The sequence below is a fragment of the Gossypium hirsutum genome, chromosome D13 (genome assembly GCF_007990345.1).
Source record: "Gossypium hirsutum isolate 1008001.06 chromosome D13, Gossypium_hirsutum_v2.1, whole genome shotgun sequence".
Classification (NCBI taxonomy): domain Eukaryota; kingdom Viridiplantae; phylum Streptophyta; class Magnoliopsida; order Malvales; family Malvaceae; genus Gossypium; species Gossypium hirsutum.
The window spans coordinates 777,781-790,789 of NC_053449.1; the positions used below are offsets into that span (position 1 = coordinate 777,781).

The 13,009-nt window shown below is 30.6% G+C and overlaps 1 protein-coding gene across 1 annotated transcript; it reads right to left on the minus strand.

The window, feature by feature from the left end:
• Window positions 1-6,753: 6,753 nt before the first annotated feature.
• On the minus strand, window positions 6,754-12,195 carry LOC107940471 (uncharacterized). Its single transcript, XM_016873900.2, has 2 exons — window positions 10,188-12,195; window positions 6,754-6,872 (listed from the first exon to the last, which is right to left on the minus strand). The coding sequence occupies exons 1-2, from the start codon at window positions 12,193-12,195 to the stop codon at window positions 6,754-6,756; spliced, it is 2,127 nt and encodes a 708-aa protein (XP_016729389.2).
• Window positions 12,196-13,009: the final 814 nt, after the last annotated feature.

The following is a 13,009-nucleotide window of genomic DNA, read 5'->3' on the forward strand; positions in this document are numbered from 1 at the left end:
AATTGCCGTTTTAAGAGTCAATTTTAATTTTAATTTTTATATTTTTTCACACTGAGTTTATAGTTTATATTCGAGATTTGTGACTATCATTTTAACTTGAATCTAGTTTCTTCCTTTAAGAGTGTAATGTATTTTACCATTACACCCAACCACTTGTTGGGAAAAAGTACGATAAAAACTCATAAAATGGACAAATTAATCAATGTACATTAACTCAAAAGCAAATCTGTCATTCTATTTAAAACTCCATCTATTTCTAATACTAAAAATTGGTCTTTGTATATCAAAATGAAACACACATAGCACACAATGTATAACTATTTAGTTATTTAATCAGCAACGTCAGTTTTTAATAGTAAAAATAGATGAAATTTTTAATAAAAAAAGATTAGTTTGCTCTCAGATCTAATGTACAGGGGATAATTTACTCATTTTTTGATAAATGAGATAAAATGCAATCTTACTCTTAATATAAAAACTTTTATGATACTTTTACCCCTATGGAACAATAAGTTGAAACATAATGTGATATCCAAAAAAATTAAATATTTAACCATTTATATAAGACAATCAACAATAATTGATGATTAGTGTTTTTGGATGTTATGCTTTGTGGAATGTGATTATCGAGAGAGTTATTTTACATTATTTAGTATACATCATAAAATATTGATTAAAATTTCGAGAAAATTACATTAATACATTTGGTTTAGAATTTATGAAATTACTTTTATTAAATAAAATAAAATATTTATATATAATAATAACTTTTTAATATTAACAATTATTATTAAATAGTTCATAATAATAATTAAAAATATCATTTTAATTAACAACAAAAACATTTAAATTGTTAGAGTCTCTTTCAACATTTTCTTTATTTTCTTTCATGTAAAACTTTTTTTAGAAAGTTTAAATTTTCAAATTTTCTTAAAAAAGTAATTAATAAAATATATATTTTTCTATCATGCTCAATTCATGTTTCACGTTATATTTATATTATTTTCTTGAATTATTATGTTATGCACTCATAGTTGTGGTGCAGCTTTTAAAAAAAATGCCATATATTTTATTTATTATTAAATATAAATTAAGGATTTTTGAGAAAATTTAAACTTTATCCATTCATGAAATTAAAAAATGTATATTATCAAAAAACAAATTGATCATTTCTGTTAAAAATTTCGTCTATTTATATGGTTAAAAATCAACATAGTTGACAAAATAACCATAAAGTAACGCGTGGTATATCTCAAATTGATGTACACAGACCATGTTTTAACAGTAAAATTGGATACAAAGTTTAGCAGAAGGGTTACTTTGCTTTTTGATATAAGGTATAAAGAATATTTTGCCCTTCTTTTAGTAAACGGTGTAAAATGCAATCTAGCTACTTTTACTTTTTATAGGATTTGAATCAGACCAGACCAACTAAAGTACCTATTCAAAGAATGGCTTTAAATTTATTAGAGCAAGAATCGATGCAAATTAATTAAACCGGCTAAAAAGCTGATTGAACAAAATTTTTTATTTTCAATATTTTTTAAAATTTTAATAATTTTTTATTCAAATTGATTGAATCGACTAAACCGATAATCTAACCAATTCCGGCACAGATTGAATTCATTTGTTACCGTTGGAAATCCATTCCCCCACCAATCTCCACCATCATGTAACACATAATATAAATTTAAAATTAAATAATCACAATAAATTATGAAACATATGAGAGATTATTTGAGATATGATTAAAAATATATGAAAAACAATTAAAACATGTCATGTCTTAAAATAATATGCGTACACACTAAAAAAAACATTATTAGTATGTAAAGTTTAATATAAATTTAAAAATATGATTATTTTAGATTCTTTTATTTCAAAATTTTGAAATAATAATTATCTTTATATTTTCCTTGTTTTTATTTTATTTTATTTTATTTAAACAATATCATTATAGGTCCTAATCATATCTACTCTTTTTTGAAATATCAAATTTAAACATTTTTACCCTGTCGATTTTGAAATATTAAATTTAAATATTTGTACCCTGTCGAAGTAAGGAATCATGGCATGTATGTTTGGAATAGATTATCAGAACATGGAGTGTGAATCAATCCCATGTTTGAATTGAAATTGAAATACTGATGCAAGTTCTTCTCTTCTGAATCAGATGATGCCTAGAATTACGCATAGTCTCTCCTCAACCCATAAATAGGAGGACAATGCGCTTCAGTGCACCCAAACTCACATTCTCCTCTATTGACCATAATGCCCATACCAATTAAGCTAATACTCAATCGGTAATTTCTTTGTTATAATTGAACGAATTTAAAAAAAAAAAATCAACCAATTATAATTCTACATGTGTGATGTATTAACAAAAAATAGTTAAAACCTCTCACTTTTGAATTGTAATTTTTTATAAAATTTTTCAACCAGAATTAATAATTACAAATACTAAAATTAAGTTAGTTGAATTGACTTATTGGTAAAATATTTGTTTTATTCAACTAAAGTTATGCATTTTTATGAGAGTTAAAATGTAATTTCATCCTTATATTGGTTTATATCTTGACAGTTTCCAAAAGGACTAAATTGAAATTCTAACATTTTTGTGAGGCTAAACCATAATTTTATCATATATTAACTTAATATTTTATAAAATTCAGGAGATTAAAGCAACAATTAGAAAGATATAAATCCCAACGTGTTTAAGCACATATTTTTTCTTTAGTTTAAAATTTTGAAAAAATTATAAATAAAAAGTTAATTATATTATACTATAAAGTTTAGTCTTTGTCATAAATTATTCAACTTTTGCAGCCGACAATATAAAGAAAAAATTTGTTCCTCCAACAATCACTTTCTTTTATAATTAGAAAATTGAATTTTGATTTTCAAAGCCCTTAATATTTCAAACAAGTTGGTGGAAATTTCCAAATCATCCCTTTATTATAAAGATTTGTTTGATTTAGTCTCTATATTATTAAATGAGTTGATTTAGTCCATGTAATATTAAAAACTATCAAATAAGGGAAAATTGGAAAATACTTAACATTTACTATATAAAAAAAAATGTCATTTATTGTTTCGTATTTTTAAATTTTTTACGGTTTTGTAAATGAAATCTTGTGTTTTGAAAAAAAAATATTTTCAAGATATTTTTTTATATTGTTAACTTTGTTACAAATTAGACAGACTTGAATTTTTTTGATGGTATAGAGACTAAATTTATTTAATAATAGAAATTTTAATTTGGTCCAGTCCCTATAATACAAGGAGCTCACGGAGCAAACACAATAAATTTGATGCTAACCTATGAAGTTTTGAAAATTAAAGTATGCAATTATAAAATGATACATGCCTAGTTGACTATGTCAAAATGGAAAGTAAATGGGATAAATCTCAAAATTATACATACATGAACTTTGATTCAATATGCAGTTGTATACATCAACTTTATTTTGGTGCAATTATAGACGTGAAATGCTAACTGTGGTTCAAATGTATATTTAAAACTTTAATTTTGATTTAATCATACACATTTAAAGAAATAAATACATAATTTATTTTTATAATAATTATTTATGTATGCAGTATATAAACATAAAATGATGTTATATCAGTAATCATGTTAATAATTTACAAGAATTGGATCAAATTAAAATTTCATGTATATGATTGCACATTAAACCATAGTTCATATATAATTTTGAAATTTATCCATAAATAAATGAGTTAAATTTTTAATTGGATTCAACCTCTCTTTTGCGCATATTATAATTTATTCATGGAGCTTCACAAAAAAGCATAATCGTAATCAAAATCAAGATTATGGAGTTTAAAATGATAAAGCTTTTTGAAAATCGTGATATTTTAGATTTAAATTTAGTAGGTTTCATGATAATAACTTGATTAGAAATTTTCAGTTGGAATAATTTGTCCACTTCAATTGTACAAACTATTAAAAAAACCATAAATATAAAAATATATATTCAACCATAAATTTGTATTGATTCATAGATCAATCGATCCAACTATTTATTTCCAACTGACACCTCAATTAGAAGTGTCCATCAGCCGTGCAGTATGCATGGGTATCTGCACAGCTCACTCCCGATCAAGCAAGCATCGAATTCTTCGAAACCGTGCAGCATTTGTAAGGAGACATTTTTTCAAAGTGAGGCATAAGAACATTCGGATTCTTTGTGGTCCCTCAAATCTCCATGCAAGCAACCATAAAGGATCATGTTGGTTCCAAGAGATCTTCCTTAGTTCGTTATATGCACTCTTAACAGTGAAGTCACCATCAAATGATTGCGAAGTAGGTCCCAATTCCATGAGTTGTCATCCATCATATAGTGTGCACAACACCGCTAAGTTATACCTTCATGAAGCAGGGAAAGCGCTATCGAGGGCGGAACTTGAAGGTGTTCTGGTTTTTGTTGAACCTTTTTTGTTTCATGTCAATGGGACCTTATCCAATTGGGAATGGTGGGAAAACAAAGTTTGCCATTTTGATCCATTTGTAAAGGCAAATCACTTGGCAGTGGGGATTTCGCAGTTGAGTGGCAAGGGCTACAGAACTTTTATTTATAGTTGAGATTCGAAGATTCAACAATATAATAATATTAAATTTTATATTTTTGAAACTTTAAAATATGTAGTAGTTTATCTATATTGAAATTTTGAGAGTTAATGATATTTGTGAAAATTGTCATTGTTGAGAAATTTAAATTCTTGGTGTTATTTTGTTGGGTTGAAGTTATTGATGTTAGATGTATGTATGTGTGTGTTGTATGGTAGATATTGTATATGGTTGATATTTTAAGTTCTATGGAATCTGGCTCTTTTTGAAGTAAAAGATTGAGGTCAATTTGTTGAGTTGAAATATGTAAGAGATGGCATTTGAAATTTATGATTCCTATTTGTGGAGCAAGATGAATGTATGATTTGGTTAAGGTTGAATGCCTTTGTATGTGATGTTTGAAATGTGGTGCTAATGAGGGCTATGTTGGTTAGGTTCTTTGATTGTATGAAATTGACATGTTTTGACTTGTTTTGAGGTGTATTTGATGACATTTATGGAGTGGTTATAGGCTTGGTTTGGTAGCCAAGGTAGGTGTGAAATTTGCCTTGTTTTGGAAGCAAAAATTGGTGTACATGGCCAGGGATACAGGCTGTACAAGGCCTACCCACACGGCCATGTGTCTTAATGATTTTAGATGTAGGGCACACATGATCTAAGACACAACCAGTGACATGGTCTTGTGACCCAACAAAAAATGCACACACTAGCAGTCACACGGTCATGTGACCTTAATTTGAATATACACACGGGCAGACACACGGTCGTGTGTCTCAACTTTGAATGTCTACACGGTTTGGGCTGTTACACACAACCATGTGTCCTTTATTTTCAAAATTTTGATCTTTTTCCTAACTTTTCCGTTTCGTTTCAAATTGACCCCAGAATGTTTCCAATTTATTTTTAGGGCCCGTAAACTTAGTTTAAGGCCTGTAAGTGTATGTTTATTGTGAATTGATTGTGATTTGATTAATTGTAATTATATGGAATAATTGCTTTTAAGTAGTGTTAAATGTTTGAAATGTTATCGTAATACTCCGTGACTTCAATTCGGCGGCAGACACTGGTTAGGGGTGTTAATTTTAAATTGTCTTTTATAAATTTTATATAAATGGATGAAAAATACAAAAAGAAACACTCTATAATAATATTTATTAATCATTAAAACTTAGTTTTTTAATACTTTTCTTGATCGAGTTAGTGTCGAGCTAACTCATGATACAGTCTAAATTCATGACACCAATTCAATCATACACTTAAATAATAGTATAAATGTTATTGTTTATGAAAAGATCAAAATATCAATGTTGAATCCCAAAATGAAATCAACGGTTAAGATTTGAAATATAAGTAGAGATGGCAATGGAGTGGGGCAGAATGGTTTTTTGTCCATGTTAGTACAAATCTTCGGTGAAGAAAATCTCGAACACACGAACGAAACTTGAACAGAAAAAGAAGAAATAGGACAAGGCTCCAAGGCGTGTATCAAGTTACTATCTTTAAGGTTATATTCGCCCCCACCTATTTTCGGTGTGCAAATGAGTTCCAAACAAATTAACCTCGAGGATACAATGAAGCCAATGACTATTTGCGTTTTGCATTGACGAGAATAGCCCACTACACACTGAGCAATGTATGACAAGAAACTCAATTTCTATAAAGGATTTTTGCAGTAATACTTTATAAAATAATCTAATAATATTAGAAAATGAAGGAAGGAAAGAAAGAATATTATAATTTGTTAGTGTGTTTTCCAAATGAAATCCCATTCCAATTTATAGGAATTTTCATGTCTCTTCATAAAGACATCTTTCATCAATAGGTTTCTTTCTGAATACTAATGTCTTTAAAATAAACACGTGATTATTCATTTAATATTATAACTATTCAAATAATATTATTTAAATAGTTATAATTCTTTTTCAAAAAATCAAATAATATAACTTTTGATTAATTACACTCATTTATTTATAGTTAGTGGAACACTATTGTAGAAGCCCAATTTCGCCCGGCCCAAACAACAAACAGCAAACACAAATAATGGGCCCAAATACCAAACCCACTACAACACCATCCCAAAACCCATCAAAACCAATACAAACCAAACTATTAACAAACCCAAAACAAATAGCCCAACAAGCCCAAACCCAATCTACCTAACCCTAGCCCATTTGCAGAAAAGAAAAAGAAACAGCAGCAACCCTAGGTGTGCCGCACCTAGGGCCTTCGTCCACCTGCTCTGCCACTTGCGCCGCGCACGTCCCGTCACCCAACTGCTCACCTGCAAAACAGAGCAAACACGCAAAGAAACAGGCAACACAAAAGAGGAGCAAATATTTTTCTATTTTGATTTTCGGATATAAAGCCGAAAGAGGTGGTAAAAAAAAAAGGGGGAGGAGAAAACCGATCTGGAGGTTTTGTAAAAAAGGGAGTCTCTTCCTCGTTTTTTTTACAAGCATTATTTAGAAATAAAAAGAACAAAAAGAAACAGATTTAAAACAAAAACATTCAAGGTGACCTTTCTTTTTCTTTTTTTATACGCACTTATTTTTTCATTTTATTTTATTTTCTCTCCTTAAAAAAATATATATTAGTACAAGAGTATTTAAATAAAAAAATAAAATTTTTACCTTTTTTTGAAATTTCCGGCCACCGTACACGGTGGCCGGCGCGACACCGGCTCTGCGGCGACGTGGCGGCCCTGTTCGCCGATTTCTGGGCTCTGGCCGGAGGAGGGGAGAGAGTTTCTGGTGTTTTTCTTTGGGAAGAAAGAAAAAAATGAAAAATATGAAAAAAATTTGGCTTTTATAGCCTTTGCAAAACGGCGCCGTTTTGGGAGGGTCAGGTAAGCCCCAAAACGACGTCGTTTTGGGCTCCTGACCCGACGTTCGACCCGCTCCAGGCCAAGATCGGCGTGTTTTTGAGCGGAAGGGCTAATTGCGCTTTAAGCCCTTCCGCTTTAAAATGATTTTGCAATCAAGTTCTCTTTTGTTTTAATTTCGCACTGTAATCTATATTTCTTTATAATCTGGTCCACCATGAAGCTCTGCGTTTAGGAGGGGCGGGATTATTTCCCATTTGGTCCCTCCTTGTCATTCGCCCCTTCATTGTGGTCCTTCCCCTTTATTTTATTTATGATTTAGCCCCGAATTTCGTTTTAAATTTTAGTTTAGTCCTTTTGTTAGTTTGTTTATTTTCTTAATAAATTTCATATTATTATTGTTATTATTATTATTATTATTTTTATTATTATTGCTTTTATATATATATGTATATATATTTTTTATATACTTATATACATACCTACATTTTTTATGTATATTGTATAATTTTTGTACATATCTATATATGTATTTTATTTTCATATATATATATATATTTACATATTCTTTATTTTTTAAAATATGTATTTTATTTAAGTATTTTATTTTATGATTCATATATATATATACATACCTATATGTATATACTTTTCATATTTTAATTTACATACGTATATGTATATACTTACTTATATATATCTATATAATAATTTTAAAATATGTAGATATGTTTTTATATTTTATATATATATATGTATACACGTGAATACATTTACATAATATGTTTATACATACATAGTTCTTCTTTTTTTTACATAAATATATAAAGTATACATATATATACTTACATATGTTTTCATATTTTTATAGCTTTATTTATTTTATTCCTTATTATCCTTGTTTACTTAGTGTTCATTTATTTATTTATTTATATGTCCATAATTTTCTTTTAATGTTTTAATTTTTCTTATTTTTTACTTGTTATTGTATATACATGAATGATTTGTTTTTGCTCACATTATTTTTTTATTCACATCATCATGTTTATTATTCCATCATGCATATAAATATCATATTTCAAAAAAGGGAAAATATTTCTAATTGAGGCAATATTTAGCGTTTGGAAATTCGAGAAAACATGCCCTAAGGTGCTGGGTGTCGATTTTTCTCGTTCAACCAACTAGCTAAATATCCTTTCAAAATTACAAAATAAGGCAATGTTTTGCGTTTGGAAATTCGAGAAACATGCCCTAAGGTGCTGGGTGTCGATTTTTCTCGTTCAACCAAATAGCTAAATATCCTTTCAAAAATTACAAAATAAGGCAATGTTTTGCATTTGAAAATTCGAGGAACGTGCTCTAAGATGCTGGGTTTCGATTTCTCGTTTAACCAAATTGCCAAATATCCTCTTGAATTTTAATCCATGCCATTCGAGTTTTTTTTTTAAGGATCGTATTTTAAATTTCTTTAAAGTTTTCAGTTTTTCGACATTAAGACATTAAGTAATCAACTAGGTACCAATTTTGGGCGTATCGAGGGTGCTAATCCTTCCTCGTGCGTAACCGACTCCCGAACCCGTTTTTTCTGAATTTCGTGGACCAAACTTGTTGTTTTAATAAAATCAAACCTTTTATTAAAAACAACCACTTTTCGAGGTGATCCAATCACACCTTATAAAAAAGGATTGGTGGCGACTCCCGTTTTCGTTTCATTTTTTAAAACCCAAGTCGACCCCGTTTTCCATCCAAAAAATGGTGTCAACAGCTATAAATATTTGAAAATGTTCCAAAAGTCCACCCGAATCGATATACCTCTAACATAATCCGACTTTGATCCAACTCAATTAAATATTAATTTACTTATCTTGAACTTGACTCGAAAAATCAGAGTTATACCCTATTTCGATCGATATACCAATACTTTTAATTGTTCTTATATATTTTTATTAAAATAGAATAATAGTTTTAAAGTTTTTAATGATAACATTACTTCTTCTTTTTTTGCAGTTATAGTTATGGTAGGGAAAATATTTTTATAATTATCATATATTATAATCTAATATTATATATAAATGGTTATTTTGGAAATTACGGGGCAAATTTTTCTAAATTGGAGAAAGAATTGTATGAAATTGTGATTCTACGTTATCTATATCCTTTTCTAATACGAAAATGACAAATCAGAATTTAAGATTTAATCCATGTACTTTAAAAGTTAAAATTTCAATGATCCTACTTCTACGATTTAAAAATTCTAGTCCAATTATTATTATTTGTATTTTTTTGTCAAAAAATTCAAGTTAACATCATATGAAATGTTATATGATGCCAAATTGGAAGATTTTGATGGAAATTATTAACAATGTTAAAGACTGGAATGAAAATTTTAAATCAGAAATGTAAGATGACTAAATTCCAAATTTTATCTAAGTCAAAGGGACTAACAACATATTTTCACAACTAATTTAGGTTTTAGACTAAGCAAATTTTCATTTCCAACTATATTCAACTTGTATAAATATGGAAGCTAGCATATAAGGATAATGACTTTTCATGGAATCTAAGGACAAAAAATAATAAACATACTAGCATGTAAGAAAAAGAAGAAATAAGCAAATCATATAAATTTTATTATCATATATTTACAGTTCAAACCTCACAATTTTCAACCTTAAAACATTACATTTGATTAAACACAAAATTAAAAAATATCAAGCTTTAAGAATAACCACACACTTTTTTTGTGAAACTGAAGCCGCAATTTTCAGCATCTACCACGGATTGCTGATTTTCTGCATTCCCAATGAGCAATATACTTGCATCCTGGTTCCGCACATTCAAGAGAAAGATCTTCACAAGACTTACCACATTCAACACATTCAGGGTAGTAAGGAAATTTCTTGACAAAAGTGAGAGGGTGTGGATGGTCTCCCTCATTGTAGGTGCTCCCGAGTTTGATCAATGGATATTTTCCAAGAACGCAGTCCACGTGAGCAGAAGTGTCACAAGTTTCACAATGATAAAACCAGTTCTTTGAATCCTTGTTTTCCTCACAAATGTCACAATAATGATATTCTAGATAATCATTAACCTTGTCATAAGTGAGTGCAAGAATATGTTGATCGCATTTGTGTCTAACTCTAGTTGGTCGTAAAATACACAAATTGCATAAATGAAAATTACAATCCTTGCAACGAAATGCGCAAGAGATATCCGTCCCACAACCACTACACTGCTCCTCATAATCATAATAGAAAAGAAGAGGGTGTTTATGCCCTGGAATTTTTACATCATTTTGGAGAGTTGCACATTGAACGCACCTGTGAATTCCACATTCATTACATTTATAAGAAAATCCATTAGAAAGGTACCCGCATATATCACATTCGAACATGCAGTCTGAAGTAAGGATGAAGGATTTTGATCCAGAAAAAGGCTTTCCAACACAACGATGATCCAAAATAAGGTCCATCTTAGGTAATTCAGCACAAGATTTATGAAGAAAGAAATCACACCGCATGCAATGGTAGAACTTAGCGGAGATCAATAACAAGCACCCATCACAACATTTATCACCATGCTCGCTGATTTTGTCACTTAACATCAAGTAGTGCCTATGCTTGCAATGTTCTATGAGTGTGGCTTCTCCAGCATCATTCGTCTCAAGAACCTTAGTGATGGAGTTAACAGGTATATCAAGAGACTTGTCATCTTCATTTTCCTGTGATACTATGCAATACCACTCCTTTTCTTTTAATGCACAATTCACATGGAATATAACATTACAATCTGCACAGAAGTAACTACCGTACTCTGTATCGACAACTTCATGGCACCATATGCAATTCAAACTTTCAGAATATTCCTTGTGAATGAAATACGTGTGAAAAACACGATGGACATGGTACACGTGTCGGATAATGCGTGGCAATGAAATGCATTTTTTATGGACCATAATACTGCATGTACAACATTCATAGGCAACATGATGTCCTTCGGTGCCACAAGCATCACAAATGAATGGAATTTGTCTCCAAAACAAGGTGAATGGGTGTTGATGACTTTTATCTTCAATAACTGGTAATGGCGATAAACAATCAATGTGAATAGCCAAATTACAAGTTGAACAACCATACAGAAAGCCTCTTTGTTGGGTTACTTGGCATATCTTGCAAGAAAGCCGTTCACTATTAAATTGCAGAAGAAGAGGATGTTTGCGATGGCACACATGACCCATTTTGGGTGGAAGCTCAGCACATTTCTTATGCAAATTAAACCCACAATCAAGAGAGAAGTATGTATCAATTGCTAATGGTTCCCAACACGCAAAGCACTTACCCAGGTTTCCACCATCGTTTTTAGAGGAAAACGATGGATCCTCAAGGGCCACATGCTCAAGCTCTTTCAAATTTCTTTCAGCAATATTAAATGTAAACAAAGCACATTTAATATGAAAGTCCAAGCCACAAGAGCAATGGTAAATGAATTTCTCACATGCTTCGTTACAGAAATCGCAAACGCACCTTGTGTCAGAAGTGTAAGGTGGATTCTGCAGAAGCAGGAGAGGATGGTGGCGGTGAAAAGGATGATTAAGCTCCAAAGGTGCCTCGGCACATGTCCTGTGGAGGTAAAACCCACAGCACTCCACACAGCTAAAACATGGAGCTGACACCTTCTCCCCACACCTTGAGCAATCAACAACTCCATTGCCATTGCCAAGCAACTGCTCTTCATTTAACATCAACAGTGGATGTTGATGCCCGTAGTTCTTTAGCTCTTCCATTTCTCCTTCCTCTCCGTATCTTTCGATGTGGTAGAGAAAGAAAAATTGAAATTGAATAACTCAAAGAAAGCAGAAAATTAGAAGGAGAGATTCCAAATGTTTATTTGTAGGAGTCTCTTTGAACTTGCTATGGTACTTTGCTTCGACGGTGGGTTGCCTATACCTATATATGTTTCTTCTTTATAATTACTATGAATGGGATGCAATGGGTTTGAGTGTACTCTAAGTAAATTATCAATTTTTTGTTGGTTATGGGTCCCACTATGTGGGAAACTCATATTTTCTGCCACAATATTTTGCCTTCCTTTTCTTTTGGTTTTGTCAAAAGCCAATTTTTTTGGCTTATTAACGTGGGAGTGGGCAGAAATTTCAGCAGAGAGCTAAAAAAAAAATAGAGAGAAAGAGAATAGAAAAATCAGTTTTTCAAGCTTGGTGCAGCAGTGATCAACTCTTCGATCGAAAGTCCATCCGTGGTTCGATTGAGCTGATTTTTGGACAGAAGCTAGGTGATAAGGTGTTCTTGACTTTGTACGGTCGGATTTTTCATCCGAGTCTTGTAGCGTCGGAAATACCCATTTTTCAGCAGCTACGTTTTTTGGTGATGTTCTCTCATTTTTCTCTCTTTTGCTAAAGATTACATGTTGTTAGCCTTGTCGGAGTTGAATGCTTGTTGTAGGCTTGATATTGTGATCTTGTAGTCGAACATTTGATGATAGTAGAGCTCTTTATCGGACTCTAAAGTCCCGTGGTTTTTACCCTTGATTTAAATGGGTTTTCCACGTAAAAATATCGGTGTCTCTATTTATTTTTGTTG